Source organism: Streptopelia decaocto (assembly GCF_964273445.1).
Source record: "Streptopelia decaocto genome assembly, chromosome: Z".
Lineage (NCBI taxonomy): Eukaryota > Metazoa > Chordata > Aves > Columbiformes > Columbidae > Streptopelia > Streptopelia decaocto.
The window spans coordinates 45,961,336-45,983,460 of NC_138657.1; the positions used below are offsets into that span (position 1 = coordinate 45,961,336).

At 37.0% G+C, this 22,125-nt stretch overlaps 1 protein-coding gene across 2 annotated transcripts; it reads right to left on the reverse strand.

Annotated features, from left to right (window-relative positions):
- Window positions 1–319: 319 nt before the first annotated feature.
- On the reverse strand, window positions 320–21,748 carry NREP (neuronal regeneration related protein). Of its 2 annotated transcripts, XM_082074565.1 has the most exons (5): window positions 21,634–21,748; window positions 21,482–21,529; window positions 19,988–20,050; window positions 5,944–6,021; window positions 320–2,016 (listed from the first exon to the last, which is right to left on the reverse strand). In XM_082074565.1, the coding sequence occupies exons 3-5, from the start codon at window positions 19,988–19,990 to the stop codon at window positions 1,891–1,893; spliced, it is 207 nt and encodes a 68-aa protein (XP_081930691.1). In that variant the 5' UTR covers window positions 19,991–20,050; window positions 21,482–21,529; window positions 21,634–21,748; the 3' UTR covers window positions 320–1,890. The 2 variants fall into 2 exon arrangements, with proteins under 2 accessions (XP_081930691.1, XP_081930690.1); XM_082074564.1 differs by lacking the exon at window positions 21,634–21,748 and having other exon boundaries at window positions 21,482–21,620.
- Window positions 21,749–22,125: the final 377 nt, after the last annotated feature.

Here is a 22,125-nt window from a genome sequence, read left to right on the forward strand (position 1 = left end):
CCATGCACAGCTCCAGAGTCTCCTCCTGAGATTACTAAAAATGGCATCATGTATCACATCTGACCCAGCCATTCAGCAGTCTTGAAAGTGAAGTACATGACTACCATTGTCTATCTGCTATAATTTCCCAGATCCAGGTCTGGCATTTAGTTTATCTTAATAGCTATTGTTTAGCATACAACAAAAGGAATCACCTTTTGCTTCACCAGATATTACTGAAAAAAAAAAAACCACCTCAGAAATCACGTAAAGAACAGGTGCAAACAAACAGAAAATGAGCCCTCCCCTAATTGTAATGAGGAAACAGAGACACCATGGCTATCCTTAGAGCTTGCATGTTTATTGAACAAATCCTACTAAAATAGCTAAAATACATTGGGTACTTGTAGTGCATTATTAAAGATCACATTGTTACAAAAGCCTGCATTTTCAGCAGTACACAACTGCAACTATACATAAATGCCACAACTGCTGAATATTACTTCTTGCCCTATATACAGCACAGTAGACATATCTAATCTATTGGAAAATAAAAGGTACAAGAAAAGGGATACAGAAGGTGGGGAAAGGAAAGAAATATAGGAAGTGCAGTGCATGCATTGGTATTTAACAGTCAGAAGCTAGTATAGTTCAGAACAAGGCCTGCCCTGTAAAAGGAAGAGCTAAAAGACAGTTATATAAAAAATTAAGGTGGGCTTTCAGACTGTGTCTAACACAACAACACTCCATGAGTAGATGATACTGTTTAGTTTTGTGTTTTGCGTTGTTTTGTATTGATAGTAGTCTGGGAGCAAGAGCAAAAATGTAAAGTCCACATGTTGACAGTACTGTGGAAATGTACTCTTCCCCTTTAGGACTTCTCCCAGAAATCTGCTGTGTTTTTCTTACTATATCCCCTATTTTATGGTTTTAAAGAGGGCATTACAGCTTGTCCCTTCTTTAAAAAAAGGCTTTTTTTTTTTTTTTTTTTTTTAAAGGCAAAAATCAAAAGAGATTTTGAGAGGTTGGTGGAAAGTTATTGCTCATTTTTCTCCATTAGGTGGATAGGAGTCAGAAAGGAGATTTTACGTAAATTACAGTTTTGTGATTGCTCCCACTATAACTGCACGTTTGTGAGTGGACCCTGATAGGGAATCAGTTCCTCACTTGTACACTATAAGTAGTTACTCACCTACAGCACTGAATAAGAAAGCCACACTGAAGACACAAGTAAACAAGTCAGTCCAGTCAAAAGAACAACATTCAGAAAAACAAAGTACCAACACCTTCTCAGAATATGGAAATAAAAAATAACTCCATCAGAGCTACCTTGCCAAGGAGCATATTTAAAGTCCAAAATAGCACCATTCATCAGTGTCTCAAATCCCGTGGCAGCATCACAATCACTTACCACAAGGAAACCATGAGTTTCATACTACTTCTATACATCAAAAGAGTACATGGATAAAATATAGAGATATACAGACAATCAATGAAAATAAACTACTAGGTTTGTTACATCTAAATGAAAAAAAAGGGGGGACTCTCAGCCTCTGCAAGAAGCAGTTTGGGATGGTGGAAATGGAGAGAGCAATTTACCGGTTGTGTGTGAGCAGTGGAGTTTGAGTAGTGGAAGACATTGCTGTGGTAGAACTAGGCCTGAAGGCCCACCTGTAATGTTTGTAAACATGGATTCACAGTGTGAAATTCTGAGAGCTTTCACTTGAGTCAGAATGTTAAAAACTATTTTTTATGGTACACGTTTGTCCACTGTTATTCTCTAAAGCAAGGCTCAGAGTCCCATAGTTTCTTCTTACACTTGATGATTTACACAGAAACAATTCCCAATATATGACACCATGACCTCATCAAACCCATACACCATATGTAATACAAATGGAGAAATTATGATTAAAAATAGTAGAGGTAATCAGTTTTGGTGAAACGGTGTCCATAGCCATTTACTGGAACCAGGCATGCCCCTCCTGCCTCACTTTCCTTCTTACGATTTATTTCCTTCGAAATGGGGAGACTTCCCTGTGGAGAGAAAAAAAACAGTATTAGCTGTGCTTTGTGAAGTCCATTTGGCAAGGTCCTCCCTTTTCCTGTCCTAAGGTTTCCATAGTTCCCTAGCTTTAGCTCAGAAGTAAATGCCTACTAAACATGGCTGAATTGATATAATAAATAGTAATTCCACAGAGAGGAAAGGATTGTTTAAAAACAGGTAAGACTTACAGCATCTGAGGAAAATATTGCAACTGGGGATGGACAAGTGTGTCCTAGCAGCCGAAATGCAAGTCTTGAGCCACCAACCATCCTACCCCGCTGAACTGGGGAATTTGGACATTTGCTACACCTGGGGTGGCCCCAACCACCCCAGCAAAGTTACAGAAGAAGCAATAGAGTGACAACACTTTCTGCAGCTCACCACCAGTTGTACTTTCTTACACTATTCCTCAAAATTATTTTTCTCACTTCTGCCAAACCAAGGTGCCATCCATAATGGCTGGGACAGCTCAGGTCTAAAACTGTACCTGCAGTTGCTTTGTGTGCAGTAGTTCTAGAATATGAATATGGCTGAAAATGAGCAATTACCTGTTTTACACATGTGAAGCACAGAAGATAGACACGGTGTCATGAATGCAAAATTCATGGCCACAAATTGACAGATGGCACCAAGGCCTTTAGAATGTACAACTCAGTACCAACTTGGGTAATCAGAAAACTGACATTAATGGTATTGTCTACCAATAAAGTTGTTTGCTTGCCCTTTTAAACCCTCGAGCTGCATTTTATGCTGCACTTGGCCTTCAACATAAAAGCGTGTCTTAGTTATAAAATATCATCTTATTGTTAAGAGAACCTTTTACAGCTTGGATCTCTCATCTTTTAAACACCTTGCAGCTTAAGCAGCTAGTATGCACCATTAAGTGTCTTTCCTATAGTAGTCACTGAAAAGAGCACTCAAAGACAATGTAGTGTGTTACTTGTCTCTGGACAAGTAAGGAGACACCACATGTGCCATATCAGCCAGCTGTCTCCGGTAGGTTTTTGTTAACCATACTTAAACATTCACTGGCTGAAGTCAATGCCTATTCAGCAAATTATTTAAATTTCTGATTCAGTTTAAGCCTCAGAAGGAAGCCTAAAGGCTAACACATGCTTGAAGTATTTTGTTGATGCTATGCCACTATGGGACCTTAAACAACAAAACCAAAACAGAACACTGTGGGTTATGTTTTTAAGAATCAGAATTGTAAATATATTTTATTGCCTTTATTGCTTAGTACATGTTTGTCATATAAGCAGATTGCTTTTAGTTTGTTTAAGAAATTGAAGTTCTCCGAGTTCAATTTTTCTGATCTGAGAGTTGTGAATTTCTGAATTAGGAATTAAACACCTAGCAGTCTCACAACTACCATGAAAGTGCAGTTTTCAGCAATTTTTCTTTCCTGGCTCATCAAAGCTATAATTTTCACTGGAATACCCATATCTGCTACATTTGCCTGTGCTAGGAATGAAGCCACCCCATGGCTGTCCCACTGTCTTTATCAGTTTACAGGATAACTTCTGCTTTCAGGTAGATGAACTTCCCACAGGGTTCTGCACTGCATACAGCCAGGAGCAGTTTTCTGGCTGAACACAGAGTAAAATCCATTTCTAGGGGCAAATGGTGCCTCTCCCTTCAGGGCATCAGAAATGGAGAAACTGAGCAGACTTCGATCAGCACATATGCAGAAGGGCTCTGCAAGCCAAGGGAAGGTTTAGAAACATGCCTTACCTTTGCCAGAGCCAAATAGGGGATTTGCAAAAGACCATTTCAGAACAAAAAAATAACATTTACATTTTAGCGGCTGCACAAATATGTTTCCTCACAGGACTCTAGAAAATTCCATCCTCATGATAATATTTTTGCTTTTTTGTTGACTGAATTTGATACTTATGTATCATTACAGGATATGAGAAGAAAACTAGAAACTTACACATGTGAACAGGCACACTACACAGACCAAAGTTCTGGGCAAATTTCCAAAAGCATTGTGTTGGGCAGTTCCTTTTCAGCTGTGAAAACAATCTCATCCTGAAATTCTGCCATACAATCATAAGATAAAAAGTTCCATATGACCCTTCTGGGTCTGGAAATAAATTGTCTTTAAGAAATGTATCCTTTTACATTTGTTGGTTACATGAAAACAAACAAACAAGCACTTTTATGTGAAATAACAGTTTTAAAAAATTCTATTAATTTTACATTATTCTTTCAGTAGTTCAAGCTGTTTAGCACTGAGTATACAAAACAGCTGAGCTAAAAGATTGAGCACTTTCTGCTCTCTTATTCAGCAATTTAGTTTTATAAGATGGATGAAAAAAATTAGATTCTAAAGACACCCAGTCTCTGTTAAGGCTGATACTCTTCTGGAACCTAGTTTGTGTGCAGCTAATATTCAAGTTGTTTTGAAGATCAATTGTGAAATAAAATTTAAAATCTAGTTCTAAAAACTGGTCCTTGATAGCATATGTCAAACAGCTTTTGAAAAATTACATAAATGCTAGAAAAAATCCATCATATTTAAAAAGCAGGAGTCCAATCACTTTAAAAGAAAAGAAATATAATATAATATTTTTGACTAGTTGAGAAACAATTATCCCTTTTGATAAACTTTTAAAATTTATATATGGCATAAAACCATGGGTATTCATAAATCAAATATAATGCACCATTGTTACTAACTATGCTGCAAGAGTTCACAGCTTGATCCCTCTGTTTCAGGAGCAACTCTGCTTAATGATGAATGACAACTCACTAAAAGCTACTAGCTTAAAATTTTGAACAAAAATCATGTAGTTAACATACAGCTGATTCATTAAATTAGCAAATTCATTTAATGTAAGTATGACCACGTACAGCACATTCATTGTTATCTGGCATTGCTGTCAACCTACTCAGCTGAACTTTTGAAATACTTTGAATGTTAAGAATGGTAGTACTACCATATATGTTAATTTAAAGATTGGCATGCTGGCACATGAGTCTGCAAACAACAGACTGCAAATAGCCCAGCTCTAAATTTAACAAGTTCCTTTATAAAGAAAAAGTGTGGAAAATATCATGTCATCCAGATGGAATAGCAGAGTTTTGTTAACAAGTAGCTGGAGTCTAGATAATAATTGAAACAATCAAAACATTTTTCCATAAGCTCTCTCCTTTACTTACCTGCCATTTTTTTTTTCACAGATTTTTAGTCAGTCATGAAAGGTAATATGGAAATAAAACATGTACATTCTGTGGTTCTGAGTAACTGTTGTATTTGCCTACTCAAACTTCATATCTAGTTTCACATCTATGAAACCAGCAATGGTAGCAGAACAAAACCTTATGAATCTTGTCTGACAAGCCACAACTTCTACATTTATGTTGGAGTACTTATTATCAAACTCAGATGAAAACTGACATGCTTTGTATGCTTGTTACTCAAGACAGGTAAAGCACAAGCAGCAAACTTAACAACAGAAAATAAAAACAACACCTCCTTCCTCCTCCTGCATTATCACTGACTTTCTTATCTGCATTGTTAAGACAGACTTGCCAAAATCAAGCATGTCAAGTTTGTAAAATCATACAACAGGCTTAAGAAATATGAGCTCTTGAAAATTCATGTGTTTTCTTTCTGGTATGTAGCCAGCAAGAGTCCATGTTTTCTGCAAGCCTGAAGGCTAAAAACATCATTTTAAAATGAAAGCTGAAATCCTCAGTTAACTGCCTGGCTCAAGGAGACAAGGCTTTAAGAAAAACAGAATACCATGAGACCATGTGATGAAATCATGAGAGCTGGCTGCTCTCTTGAAGCAGTCACAAAATGAAATCCCTTGAACTTACAGTGTTTGGTTTTGTTTGTTTATTTTTTAGAAAACTTTCATCTTAGTAAGCTAATTAGATGATAGAAATTATATAAGTAACTTTACCTTTGGAAATCCCCCATTCCCTCGGCTGGTTGGAAAGATTTTCTGGCTTACCCAAATCATTAACCTTCGTTGATAAACCTGTAGTGACATAAATATATACAATTTCTTACTAACAAAGAGTGATTCATTAAATGCAATCAAATGGTGTTCATGTGACAGACTGCATTACTAAAACCAAGAGTATGTCAGCTGAGCTTGGCTGAGATACCCAGCTGCATTTTATGCTCAGTACTTATTTTTGAGTACCCATGACAACAAGATCTGTCCCTAGAGTATTTCAACTATATTGTTTATGGCAATCAGCATTCAACAGGCTTTTTTTAAAAGAGCGTAGGATGGATTTTTTTAAATTTCTTGAAGAAATCATGTATAAGAGGATGTCCTTACTAATAAACTTACTGGCAATATTGTGAGACCACACGGTCATTCTCTTCTGCCAGAAGTCACCAATGAAAGACCATTTAATGAAGATTATTACCTTTGTTGATGACTGCAGGAGAGAAGGGCAACACACCTTTGATAATCCCTTCACAAGCAACTGTGAACTAGAACTTACTACTTTCTAAAATCATTTACACAGCTATAATTCTGAGTTAGCACCCTGTATTTTAGATATTAAAGGAATTTCAGCACATTATAAAAGACATACAATAAAACAGCTAGCAGCAGGATTTAATAGTTAGGGTACTGGCCTATGACTGCTATAGGAAAATTTTACTATGGAAAATTGGTGAGATCCAACGGCAGACACTGACTACAGTGTGAAGCTAGAGTGAATAAATGCCAGGCTAATACACCTCAGTTACGCTGAATCTGAGCTGGAAACCTCCTGTGCTTCAGTTTCTCAAATTCCGGATGAAGATCAGAGCATTTCTTCATCTTGCTCTCATTTAACACTGAAGTAGTCAAGTATAAGTTGCACACCACACTGAAGATCTTAAATTTTTCTGTTGGGTCTGCCTCCTGGGCCTTTAGGGTTTTATGAATTGAACTCTTTCTGTAAAATGCCTGAATGTCAAACTGTAAATGTTTTGAGCTACGCATTATAAACTACACCATTCAAACTTGTTTGCACTTTGGGAATCAAAAGTTGCCTTGTCACTTAAACTCCTATTGGACCAGCTTTACTGACCTGCTTACTATTGTATTTATATGAAAACCTGAGGAATGTTTTCCTTTCTGTGGAGTTGCATGTTGCCTATGAGTTGCCACAACTGGACTAGATGTAGCTTGGAGAAATCATTAGAAGATTACTAAATCATCTTCCAAGAGATAATCCTGAACTCTACTACAAAGCAGGTAGCAGAGGAGGGAAATTTAAAACACAGATCCTGGGGCAGAGGCTGCTCTGATACACTCTGCCATGATTTTCCACAGTACAAACTACAGTGCTTTCTACCTATTAAAGCATCAGGTTTTATTTTGTGTTTTAGATTACAGTATGATCTCAGACAAGCCAGTTAAAATATCTGGGTATGGCTGACAGAGAATAACTAATACACAGGACAGGGCACTCTGAATTTATCAGTTAATGCTCACATTGAATAATCGAGACACTTGAATGAAAGATAACAAGTAACCCTTGAGCTCTCCTATTGCTATTTATAATCACTGATTACCCATCCTACAACTGTGCATTGATTTTATTGTGTAGTCATATTCTTTGTATGAAAACTCACGGTGGGGAACAGCCATAGCAGTTCAGCTCTACAACAAGACACGAGTGCTCAAACCAGCAAACTGTACAAAAATAGGTTTTTTTCCTACAGGAGCAAGGATAAACATCAGAATACAATACTATTCATTATGATGAATATGAGCTTCTATATTTTCCATACAGTGTGAGATATATTCAGGTTAGTCTATGGGACTTGTCATTTCTGTTAAGAAATTAATAGGAATAAAATAAGCACCTGCAATTAAATGACAAAGAAAGGATCCTCAACTTAAATTTATAAGAAATTAGAGGGACTGGAGTTTCAGGGTGGATTTTGGGAATGAGGCAGGAGGATAAAGGTGTAAATTGTAAAAAAGGTCCGTAACTATGCTCCACAGTAAAAAACAAACAAACAAACAAAAACACCGAAACCCACCACCGCCACCACAAAAAACACCTGTACACAATACCCCAGCAATCTTTCACAGTAATTTTATGTGGAGAAAAAAAATCAGTAATGTCCTATTTTCTTAATATCTCTTCAAAACCAACTACTGTGGCCAGTATTGGTAGATTATAATAATGTAGACCTACTCTACATGCAGTAGCTATTCTGCTACAGCTACCAAAGTCCTGAATGGGCAGCCAAAAGACTGTAATTATCTGCCTTGTAAGCTGAAAGGCTGGGGAATCGTGGTTTGGATCCTGGCTAACTGGAAGAAGATTCTGGAATGGAAAAAAGATGCCAGTATAGAAAAGTCCACATAGGACTGACTACAATCTACTGGGAGAATAAAAGGGAAAAAAAAAAAAAAAAAAAGGACAACTACAACAACTTACCGTACCACATGCTTTATAACATGCAGAAACTGCTTAGATGTTCAAATACACTGACAACAAGGGTGTTAAAACACACAGCAAGAACGTTTTTGTTCATTACATCAGCTCAAAACAACTGATAATAATGTTGCAAGTTGAGCTATAGAGAGAGAAAAAGTGCAAAGCAATGTTCATTACAGAGTAGGGCATAAGGCTTACAACATTCCAGCAGTTAGCAGAAGCAAACACTTCTAAATAAATGCTTCCATTGATACACACCATATTTTCATTTCTTAGTACTTCCTCTGTGACTACTATGCAAGTACAGGCTTGGCTTAAATAACCAAAGTATCAGGATTCAGAACAGGATTACTGAACTTTAGGATGGACTGAAAACTGAAGTTACTGCAAATCTATACAAGGCATAAGAATCATTAGCTGACTCAAACTGATAGCCTCAGTTTTTGATAACCTTTAGGAAAAAAATGAAGTGAGTTAACTTCATCCATAAATTATCAGAGTGGATCATCCCTAAACATCTGACTAACAGCATTACGACCCTTGGAAGTTTGCCTTCCTGGCAGAGCATCTGATACACAAAACCATTCACTTCTGCTTTGAGAAGTCAGGGAGAAAGAAACCCAGTGATCTGGGAAGTGCTGTCTGACACAGTGTTCTACAACAACAAGCAATTCTGCCTGAAACATCACCACCAATTTGAAATAAGGATTTCTGATCTATAAAGAACATGTTTTGAACTCTTAAGCCTCCATTCTCTTGAAAATATACAAATAATAAAAATTAAGATTAAAAATCAGAAAAAGCAAAGGTGGAGGAAAATAAATGCCCAGTCTATTTACTGGCTCTTACTGCACTCAGGCTCCAGAACTACTCACTACTACATTTTTTGTCAAACCAGATGGACTGCTAGAGTACATTTTTTTTCTCCTCTGTCCAACAAACAAAAAAACTTTTGTCGTTGTTGTTGCAAAGGCTCTCTTTAACCAGCATTCTTCCATTTTAAGCCATGTCCTCTTTAAGAGCAATAGTAGTGGAGCACAAACTGTTGCCCAGCTTTAAAACAGATACATAAAATAATTTCAACAGAGTTGGACTAAGTCTACTGTATCAGTCATACTAAAATGCTAAAATTAATTTTGTGCTACCCACTCTTCATTACTACTCACTGAAAGCATCTTTCAAACCTTCAGATACATCCATCAAGAGGGAAAAAAAGCACCACACATAAACAGATTTAAGGCATGCTAAACTTAGTAAAATGAGCACACTACCATTAAGGCTTTTATAGTTAAGAAACAAGCAAGAAAACCTCCACACTTACTTTTTATATCGTTTTTAATTTTTTAAAAAAATTATTTATTCATGTGGACTACAACTGAATTCCTGTTCATCAAGTCTCATTCAAGACTTACAGGAGTTGGATTTAACCACAGTCTCGATTCCCAAACTATAAGCTTTGTGAAGACCAACTCTGCTCTGAGTACATCAGCAACCACCTTTTGAGAACCTTCAGATAACCTTTTCATCATATAAACCAATTCTGGGGTGGGAAAAACTTAAAACAAAAAGGACATGATGACAAGCACTCTAGAAATTCCCAATTCCAAATAAAAGTTGACCATCTGTAGTAATTCTGCCCTAGCCTACCTAGAAGAAAGGAAGGAAAAAAAAAAAAAAAAAAAAAAAAAGGAAAATAAAAGAGGAAAAGCTTTACTGTATGGATTAGCAGACTAACAGCAGGCACAAACGGCTACATGCCAAGGAACGGGGTAGTAAAATGATCAAGAGAAGGGGTGTGCTGTTCCCCTTCGCAACACTCAAACTACACTTGCACAGCTGCGAGGATGGAGGGCTGTGTGCCTGCAGCACCTAACCCAGAACAGAGAGCAACCATCCTTCTACCATGCTCCCCTGGGGATGAGCCGTGTAGCTGGATAGGAGCACTGCTTGTAATTTCTGTACTAATATTTCTTTAGTTTGGGGATTTTTCATCACCATTTCTCTGTTGTGATGACACAAACCAATGGTATTAAGGCTCCTAGAGGAAAAGTTGCAGTTTATTTCCTTAGTGGCTGGTCTCAGCATCACTGAAAGTGTCTCCCACATTTTCTTTACAAATGGAGTCGTGATGCACTTTCTTTTCCAAAAAATGATAACATAGTTGCCTTCTAAGATGAAAGAGTTATAACTTTGCAGGTTGTTGGGTTTTTTTAAGTTTCTTAGTTACCAGCTGGTTTGAGCTGTAACAACTCTTCCCAGCACATTCTACCACGTGCTTCTCAATCCCTCAAATGCCTCCCACTGCAGTAAAAAGTTCTCTTTGTAACCAACAGCCCACCGTCACAATCCAGATGCATAAACAGAAAATCTTACTTCACCACTGTTGGAACACCAAATAAATAATTCTGTTAAAAAAAAAAAAAAATTTAAACAGAACCAGAAGGAAAGCTTGTGCTAGGATCAATGCATTTACTTCAGTGCAAGTGGTAATGTTCCCATCTGCAGTAGTTTATTTTTAACACTGTGAGGGGAACATTATGAAAGCATGTAATATTAATGTCCACCATGTTCCAAACCTAGCACGCAGGATTTAATACATAAAGCAACTGTCAGGTGAATGGTTGTTGCTTCTCAAGAGTTTAGTTGGGTGGCATTCTGCTTTCAATCAGCCTTGTCTTTTGAACCTTGTGGAGAGGGCAATGACAGGGCTACATCAAGAGTGCTCATCATTACTCCTTATTTCAGAGTCAGTTAAGTTTTGATTAATCTTTGTTTTATTTGCGAAGCTGTACTCATGATCAAATGAGATGCTGCTGTTGTGATAAGCTGACTGAAACAGCCTAGGCAGGAAAGCTTTGCCTGTTGAAACATCAGAAACCACAACTTGCCCAAGTTAAAATGCAACTTAATTACATTACCTTAATTATTTAAAAATAGTGTGAACATGTGGTTTAGCAGGTGTGAGGCCTGCCAATTTTGTGAACTTGATCACTTTTGTGTGTGTGTGTGGCTCTGCATCACAAGTCTGAACCTCGGGTTAAGGTACAGAGACAGTTACCAATAAACTGTCTTCACATTTTCAGTATACTGTCAGGGCAGTGTGTGTTTCTATCAGTGCCATGAACGTTGAAAAATCAGTGGGGGAAAGAAATCACAATCACTAAACTTGGTTAATTTCACACAGCAGAGAAAGGTAGCTAAACAGTTTAAGAGAACTGATGAATAATTACACAATCATTCTCCTGGCTGGGATTGCTCCAAGTGGCCCACCTTTTTGGCAAGACTTTACTTACCATTACAGTAAGAATTAATACATGGCAGTACAACAGCAGAACATGGCAGGACAACTGCACATCTGAACTTGCCTTTGACTTGTGTGCATCAGCATCCTTTGATGGCTCTGCCTTTTCACGGGGAAGATATTACTGCTGCTTTTTATTCCTTTCCATCTGATGACTCAAACTCACAACCACATAACAGATGAAAAAGCCTAAATGAGACAAGTATGCTCTTCCTTGCATCCCCCTCTCCATGCTGCACATGAATTGGCAAGTTTATTCATTAGAGTTTTTTTGCAGTCCTGTGCATCACTTCTTTAATTTCTGTCAATTTCACAGAAGTCTGCTCCTTTCCTACACAACATAAGAAAGTGACCTTGGAAGTAGTTTTTCTACATTTTAGGTACAAAGCTTCTCATATAAGCCCATCTTCATCCATTTTTTCTTTCATAGTTCTTAAAGCTTCTGTTATTCAGTTTATAAGTAAGTGTCTGCTCCTATGTAGTCTCCTATTTTGTCCCATCTGTATCAGCCTCTTGGAATAATTCATTCCTGCCCTCATCCAAACTATATAGGTTCAAACTTTCGTACATGTACTTACAGAAACCCATGACATATATAAGAAAATTATCTGAGTGACTCCGCAAAATTTGCTAAAACATGCTTTTAAGACTAATGGGCTCTACTGCTGCAGAGAGCCTTGCTGCAGGAAAGGATGCTGCTAGACAGTAAGCACTGGGAGCAGGCCCTTTTAACCAAGAGGCGTCTTACGTGACTACTGGCCTCCAAAACTCTGTGAGAATGGTGTTGAGCAGAGGGAAAACACAAGCTAGTATAGCTTGAGTATAGTCAGCACACTTCTGCCAAATTCTTCAGCTGACCCGAACCCTCAGCAGAAACTTTAGCTGTATTCTGCAATACATGATTGAATGAGGCTAGCTATAGACAACACTCTTTTTCCCTGGAGAAGAATCCTTCCCACACCACCTGAGTGCAATGTAAATTTTGGGCACAGAAATCAATTTGCACTTTTCTGCACTACTCAGGATGAATCTAGCTTGTGTGCTGCAATTCCTCTCATGGTGCTTTTTTGCTTCATTAATATGCAAAACCCACTGAAAGCTTTGTTAATATTTACCATATATATGAAGAGTAAGAGAAAAAATGTCAAGGTGTACATCATGAATACTGTCATAAATACTCATCTAACTTCTGACTGAATTAATGAATTTAACAAAGATGCTCATTACCAGACTATCACACTCCTTGAAAGGAAAAGAAATGCAATTATTCCCAAACAATAAGAAGAAACAAATATATATCATACAGAAAGTTTCATTAACCAAGGAAATTCCTGTGAACTATTCCACCAGTAAATTTCTGTGCGTGGACTCTGAAAACTTAAAACATTACTCCAGAAAACTAAACTCAAAATCCAGTGCAATCCAGCACCTTTTTCACTTCATTTTGTTTGCCTCTGTACTACAATGACAGCTTTTGTTATTTTACTTAATATGCACACACAAAAAAACAAGAGTTAACAAGCCAGACAATTAAAATATTATTTGAGTTTTCAGTCAATTACATATGAGTTTGTAATTTGCTCAAGTGCAATAAGGTAATAAAAAGTTTAATTAGTAACCATTTGTATCTACATCTAATGGTTACTGCAGAACAAGACCAGAAACAAGTCCCAAGTTACAAAGTCAGGTGAACACTCAGCATGGCAGCAAAATTCATGACCAAAGGCTGCACAGGTAAGTTCTTCAGTAGTTCCACATGCCACACTGCCAAATTATGGGAGCAACAGAGGAGGAAGAAAAGCAGCATGGTCACAGCCTGACCAAAACGTCCATTTAGCCTCGTTTCCTTGCTTGAGTTTTTTTTTTAAGGGAAAGACCAGCAATAATAGCGGCCAGTAGGGCAATCCTGAACAAAGAATAAGACCAGAGACAGCCCAGAATAATGCTTCTCCTGTGTGCTCTCCCAATTCCCCCCTTTCAATTTTCGGGTACAAAAAATGTACAGACCGAGTTGAATCCCAGAACATGTTTTGTTTTTTAATTCCCTAAAAATTTTCTAAATTAATAGCTTGAATACCATAACTTACAGAAGACTTAATACACTGCTTTAGACAAAAACTGTTTTGATTTTTGTTTAACTTTGTTTAAACTTCTCACACATACCAGAAAAATGACCATAAATCCAACAAGTGATGTTGTTCTCCAAGTGTTGGCAAGCTCACTGCCCCTGCTGACTGCTTTTGCTGCAGAGCCTAGCCATGAAAGCCTTTTCCCTCATGAGATACCAACCTTTTGTCCAACCAGCATATTTCAGGCAAGTATTAAAAGCCCCAGTAATCTCTTGGAAATAGGAGACAGAACCACATTGTACAGTCAGTACTTACCTCACTAAAAGAGATGTAATGACCACAGCTAATGATATCGTAACAGGTGCTTGAAAGCATTATGGTACATTTACCTGCAGTCACCATATTACCAGCATCTAGTATCATTTAACGTAGCTTAACTGCTACTTCAAATACAAAAATTCAAACTATCATGTATGTTCTGTAGGCTGAAATTAATATCTATGGGTTCTGGAACTCCTCTAATGAGGACACACACAGGAAAACAACTTTCCTGCCAAGTACTATTTCTGGGATATGTATATGCTGTCTTATATAATTCATTAGCTGAGAAATTAAGGGTAAGGACATTTACCAATATTTCCACAGGATTTTCTTCTGTCAGCAGGAACAGAGCTATTTAAACTCATACTCTTTCATGATGGAGATCTATCACAGATATAGTAATGTAAAAACAAAGAAGGAAGATCTGTTCCCCTTTAACTTGAGTAGCTCTATGATGCCAATGCATGCCTTCTAAACATCAATGCTGCAAGAATTTGAGAGTTTTTTTCTGAAAAAGTACATAGTAAACCAAGCATTACACCACCTTCACTAAGAATACCCAAATTTCTTATAACTTTTTTCAACTTTTTCTTACACAGGTATGCTACACAACTAGACAGACAATAAGGTTAGTATTAAAAAAAAAAATCCAGAAACATTTCTTCCTGCAGGATGAGAAAACACGACCAGTTTTGAGGGTGGTTTTTATTTTTTTAAATGCAGTATTTACAGAAGGAAACATCAGGAATCCTCCCAGGAACATTTACATAGGGATTCATTCAGTAGTGCTACAGTGAATTTGCCAGACCAGCAGTCTAAATAGAATTTCATCTAAGACTTGAACAATGATTCATAGTATGATTCTACATTAAACATTTGAAAAGAACATCTTTGCACCTTTCCAGATTGCACCCTTAACCAATATGGTTTAATGAGGTGAATAAAAATTTGAAATAAAAACAAAATACAAATATTTTTAAATATTTTTATTAAAATATCCTGTCCTGGTCAATTATACTAACTGAATTATGTTTATGAAGTTGCTCTACGGGTATTAAATGTAGTCCCTCTCTTTAGCCCTGCACATAAGGATCAGGTGTGGGGCAGCAAAAAAAGAGTAAAGATTGTTGGTGAGGGTTTTAGACCCAGTGACTTAAAAATCAACGTCATGACTATAGTGTTACAAGATGCATATTAATTCTTAGTTTTGATTTTCCAAGATTTCAGACTTTGTGCAAAAAAAGTTCAGTAAAGGTTTGTCCTGGACAAAGTAGTATGTAAACCTCCAACTCCATGTGTCAACACAGTTCTGTTCAAATGAAGTATGCTGTTACATAATCACAAAATTTCAGCACCCAGAGCATGCATGTTTTGTGACTGTATAGAAACATATATACGCAGAGCTTTTGTTTTTTCATGTGCATATTATATGTGCATATAATATGCACAGCATCTATAGCTTTGGACAAAAATTACCTTTTTTAAAACCCCATTTTAAATTTTCCTGGACAGAATCAAGTAAAGGTGGGGTTATTTTTCTGCACAGTTGAACAGCTGATTTGGCAGAAGTATTGCAAAAAGTGGGTTTGTGTTTCTGCTTACTTATTTTGTAAGATGGAAAGCCTTTAATTCTCCATAAGTCTTCAGGAATCATGTAGTATTGAGCAAACTGCATCCAATGCCTTCTTCATGCACAATACATAAACATAATAAAAAAACACAATATACACATTCAGATGGCCAAAACTGCTTAGCTTTCATCTCTCTTAATTCCTGCTCTTGATCAAATTCTGCCCATGGCTGCCCATGAAAAGAAGAGGATCTGATATAGTCCTACAGCTCCTATACAGCTCTGAACTACTGTAAAGGAAATTCAAGTTCCAGACTTGGTAATAATCAACTAAGATGCATGAGTTTCCTCATGCCAGATCAGGAGCTGCATTCATCCAGTGTATATCCAGCATTAGGCTGGACATTATGTATCATCCTAGTAGCTTTGTTTTTATTCCTCAGAGCATATAAAAGTTCAAAATAAAGCCTGCGTTTGCCAGACCAATCCCGGGCTCCATTCTCAACAGATAATCCTGAAGTTATGAACAGTTTTTCCAAGTAAGTTTAAGTCATTTTATAGACACCAAATAATACAGAATGTGTAAAGATACCAGCATATAGCTCACTGGAAAGAGGTTTGTAATGGCTAAACTGGGACGAAATCTTAAATATAAGCTTTGCCTCATAAGTACCTTTACCTAACTTAAATGATATTACACATTTCCCTATGAACTGCAAAAAGAAAAAATTGGATGATTTTTTTTCTCTTCAACAAAATACAAGTTGTCATTTCTTTCTCTCTGATTTAATGAGGAAAAGCTTCTTCCCTAACAGTTTTCTGAAAGGCCATAATCTCATTTTTCTCTTTTTTCTCTGAGACTATAAAATGCAGAGAATGCAAATAATAGAAAAACCTCAAATCTGATCCAGTTCAGGTAAGGATATGCTACAAGATGTGTTCAGTCCAAATGACCTCCTTCCAAGGCCTTTTTGTTTTGAGATGACACCTACACTAGAGATTCCATACCACTAGTGCTTAAGAAGAAAGCCATCTAATCACAGTAAGACAGAAATAAATTAATGAGATGCTCCAGAATATATTTTGTTTATCTTCAGGTAGGTCAAAATAAAATTGTTAAGGATGTATCTGTTTACTGATATGCACTTTTACATTAGTTTAAATTCCTTAGGACCTGCACTGAAAACTCTCAGAACTGAAGTCCGGAAATGAACTGCAAGATGAGCAGGGGAAAAGGACACACCTGAGTGCTTCAGAAGTAAACAGACCACTTTCTCAAGTCTCTGAAATGACTGTTCGATCTCTTTCTTTAAAAACAAACATTTACCATTAAAAAAGCCTTTCCTGGTTTTGCTAAAAGTCTTCTTTGAGGTCACTGAAAACTGGAATTAAGACTTCCATACTCTTACTCTTCTGACAAGATCCTTTGTTTCAATGACTGGATCACATAGGCCAAGAAACTTTTTTTTTTTTTTTTTTTTTTTTGTAGTTAGCTCCATTTTTTTTCTTTTTTCCTTAATAAGCACTAAAATACAGCACTTTCTATGAAGATCTTATACAGAAATTTAAGATTTTCAAATAAAAATAGCAATTTAAATCACCTCAGGACTTCATGCATTGCAAACAAACATAAAAGGTTCTTTCTTCCTTTAGGGGGTCACTTAAGGAAATGCACACAAGTAAGGACAGATCCTCAAATGGCAGCTGTTCCTGTATAAGATGACTCAAAATATCCACGAGTTAAAACTGTAAGAAGAATAGAAAGTTTGCTCTTCTGATTTTCTATTTACTTTCAATTATTGATGATGTTATTATTACACAGCTCCAAGAAAGATTAATTAACCAGGTTAGAGGAAATCATAATTCCAAGTCTAGGAAAAAGAAAAGTAATATTGAAAACTAAGCTGCTAAGTTATTTGCTTTTACTTGTAAGCAGTTTAAGAAACATTTTATGGAATAAGAACATTAAGAAACTAAGAAGGCAAGCAAGTGAAGTTAAACCAAGAATTCATTTGTTCTCACTCAACAAGTTTATTCTAGTCACTCTTAATTTTACTGTAGCTTAGCTAAAGAATTAATGAACTTTCAGTTTAGCAGAGGAATAAGCAGGTCATTTTTCCCCATTTTTCAAGGTTTAGTTCAGCCTAGTGAAATGCATCAGCTAAATTCTCACTGACCAGTGAGAGTAGAATAGAGCCTTTGCATATGCTGTTTCATCAAAAACAAAGTAAGCCCTTAAACAATCATGTGTTCCAGTGTAGAAAGCGTTGAGATGCAAAGAAGACTTTTTTCCTGCAGATTAGAATGGCTAAGGAAACACTTGCAATAAATAGAAATATGCCAATGAAAAGTACATCCACTACTGTAAGGAAAGTGTGTCAGTGGTCTGTCCTAAAATTACATTGGGTGTTACTGTGCCAAAAATGGAAAGGGAAAAAAAGGGTGGTGGTAGCGGAAGAGATTCTGCCAAGTATCACATCTTAGTAAACCTTGCAAGTTGGGGCAAAACCTAGTCTTTCTTACATTGAAATTCTGATCAACAATCACAAAAGTAGAATTGGGCCTTTTAGTAACAACAAAAATGCAAAACCAGCCAAATTATACTTTTATTTATGTTAAAATGCAAAACAAACAATAGGACTACACAGGTAGGTAGTTCTATTATTTTATGCATTTGGATAGCTATAAATTGCATTTTATGTTCTGGTCCAGAGACTGGCTTTACAAAACTGGTTTCATTGACTACTACAGGAACCTTACTAGTTTTATAGAACCATCTGCTGGTAAAAATCAGTGGCTATTTTTGCCCAACTAAACTTAAAATAATCTTTTGTTCCACAGATAGGCATATATTGCACATAACAGCCTGTATACCATCCAAAAATGTGGGCTGATTGTCACCTTGGCGTTGGTAGGAAAACAGTTGCCTTATCTAATATTCCAAAGTTCTGTGAACAAAATGTATTTTAACATGATTTCTATTCACAGTTTAAGTGAATCATTTCTCTTTTAATTCCCCACCCCCAACTATTCATTTATACATAGATGAGCAAGGCACTTTGATGAAAGTAGGTTCCAGAATAGACTAAAACTCCAGAATTTGCAGGTTTATTTTTGCAGCTAGGAATAATATAAAACAAAGAGCCAAAAAGAAATAAAGCCTTTATAACAGATTTTATATTTGCTTATTTTAAACATCTTTTGATCATCCCTCCTCCCACAAATCCAAAAAAAACCCAAAGAACCAGACAAGAATAATATAGTTAATGCAATTAATTAAACACAATCTTAATATGTTCCTGAGAACTTCACACTTTGGAAAATATTCTGTTCTAATGTACACCCTATGCAATGCTACTTCAGACAAGCTATTGCCTCACACAAATTAACAGATTTTGACCATGATATTATCATGTAGCACCTAAAATATATCACATTTATGTCAGTACATGTATTCAGACATGTTTCTAGAATAGCTGCATCTTCAATCAAGAATGCTATATGACTATACAGCATCTAAACTAATTTTGCCTAATTTATGTATTTTTTCATTAAAAACAAAGAAAGTCCTTCTCAGAGAATACCACAGTTACACAATACCTATATTTATAAAGTTTCATCTTTAAAATTAGGTATTTGTTAGCAGTAGTATTTCAGAATATAACAAATGGGCTTAAATCAGTAAAAATATAAACACATCACTGAAGGAAATGGATCGTTGTTCACTATTTTTTAGTAATTATATTTCAGCTAAGTGTTTGTAAGTTCAGTTGGGCTGAGGCCTAGACATTTTTTTCTGGAACAGATTTGTACCACAAAGAAAGGCTAACCTGAAAAAATTACCAAATAACAAGAAAATTTACCTTGCATCTTATGAACTTCCCTGATAGACTTAACATTAAATCTGTTTCACTTCTAAGTGCAATGACCTATTTCTTCTTTTTGGGAGGAAGGTGGTGGTGCTGAAATTACTGGATATTGTTTTGTCTGCATGTATTCCTACATGTGTTATGATGTGTATTTTTCATAGTAACCTAAACATTTCTTGTTTCAATTAAATAAACCTTACTGCACAAAGAGGGATTTCACATTTTTATTAAAAAAAAAGGCAAGAAAATCAAACATACGAAGGTTTTCAGAGTACATCAGTCATTGTGTGCCAAATCCCCATAGCCTCAAAAAGTATGTCTTACAAAGGTCATAGTTATAAATAAACATTGGGGATAGAGAAATAAGGTTTATTTTTATTTTTTAAAAAATTCTTTGCTAAAGCAACTAATTCTTACCATTTTTAGATTCTGTTAAGTCTTGGGACTGCAGTTTCTCTGAAGTAGCACAAGGAGAATAACCTGAAAACAATTTAGAAAATAAAAAAATGAAAAAAAAAGTAATTCCAACTGTGACAATATTTAATACGTATTTTTTTGCCAGCATAACTGTGGGTGAACCAAGTGTACGCTTCAGTGGTTAAGATTAAAGTCATGCAAATTATTCTAACCACATTGACGCTTATCTGTCATGCATCTCTGCACTTCAGTGGTCTGTAGGCTTAAATATAGGACAAAGGAATCCCCGGTACCTGGATTTGCAGAACCCTATGCTATTCTTAGTACTTGGTATATCTCTGAAGAGCACTATGCATAATTTTAACATACCTAAAAATCCATGAAGAGGACAAAACCCATCACCCTATGCTTACTGTAAAGGTAGTCCATTGTTCTCAGATATACTATAAAGTGAGTTCTTTTGCAATCAAGAAACAAGTATAAGTGTCAGGCTTCCACAATGTAATGGCCCACAGAGCAGGTATTTTTGGAAATGGCACTGCATTACATAACCTCCAGATTTCTCTGTTCCACACACCTCCCTATTTTAAATGGAGAGAGAAAAAAAGAGAGTAGGTCCTACCTCATTTAATGGTACCTTAAATTACCACTCTCTTAATTGACCGAATTTGTAGCATAGCTCCCTTATCAGTTTTCATCTATTGAGAAAAACTAAAATTCTCTTCTATTGATTATATATTTCTTACCTATAGTGTGTATGTATGAAATGTAATTAGGTATGAGTCATGTTTACACACAAACACACACATATATATTGAATTTAAAACTGCAAACTAATATATCTATAAATGTACACAGAAATGTTTGAAAGAAAGCACATAACTACATGTTCACGAAAATATATTTGGCTTTGTTTTGGTTTGTTTGTTTGTTTTTTCTCAAAAGAACAACCCGAAATTTAACTGCTGCACATGCAAAAAGGCAGAAGGCTGTTGCAAGAATGACTGCTTTCTAAAAATAAACCCTAGCAGCCTGAGAGGAATCCAGTGTCAGGGCGGAGAAGAGGGAGATTCGTTTTACAAGGGAGAAGAAAAGAGACAAAAAAACAATCCTAGAGCCTTGCATGCATGCTAAAAAAGCTAAATGCATTAGGTTCAAAATGCATTTTGGTGTTTGTGGAGTGCAAAAGAAAAAAAAAAGGAAACAGTTTTAGTAAACCACTTCTCATCTCCTCTTGCATGTGTGCAGAAAAATCCCCAGCCTAGAAATTCAGCCGTAAAGCATAAAGACAAAGAGTTAAATACATATACTGCACGTTTCCTCATCTTCTTTAAGAAAGCCTGTTTGGAAATGTGCACCGAGAGGGGGAAAGGCAAGCTGCAGCAAAGTCCAGCTAAGGACAAAAGAAAATGAAAAGAAACAAAGAGAGAGAGAGAGAGGATTAATTAAAAAAAATAAAATAAAATTTTGTGGATTGGAATTGCATATACTTACAGACAAAAGCCCCCGCTCCCTGCTCACTTTCTGTCCTTTCTACATGATCTGAAACACAAATGTGGATTTAAAAAGGGCAGCATGCTACAGAAGGGAATTTATAGTTGGGGGAGTGGAGAGAGGGTAGGGGGTGTGGGGAAGAATGACTGCACCTCTTCCAAAGTGCAGCCTTGGAGAAAAAAGAAAAAGGGGTGGGGGTGGCTGGGGGAAAGTCTCTCTCTCCCTCTCTCTAAGGCTGGATTTTGGTTGCCAGTGCTGGTTGTACGGAACAATGAGCTAATTCTGATGGTAGCTGGCTGGCTGCCAGCTCTCCCCCCACCCCTCCCGTCCCCTCCCTACACATACACACTCCCCCTGCCTGCCTGCCTGCCTGCCTGCCCGCTCCCGCCCGCCTTCCCCCGCCCGCTGCTGCAGCGCCAGACTGCTTAGTCTGCAATAATCCGCAGCCCCACGTCCCCGCGCTGTCTGGCAGCCAGGGCAGCGGCCGCCCAGCCGCCGGCCGCGCTCCGCCGGGCAGCGCTAGGGGCGGGGGGCACGGGGGCCCACGAGGTGCGCCGACGCCTGCGGCGCTGAGGGGACCGGCGGGGCGGGGAGCCATTAACCATTAGCCGTTAGCCGTTGGCGATCAGCCGTTGGTGTCCCCG

Bases quoted from the DNA above. Each gene is read 5' to 3' on its own strand.
- NREP (XM_082074565.1), bottom strand. The intron at 2,017-5,943 runs GTAAAGTTACTT...TTCTCTCCACAG, and splicing joins GGAATGGGGGATTTCCAAAG to GGAAGTCTCCCCATTTCGAA.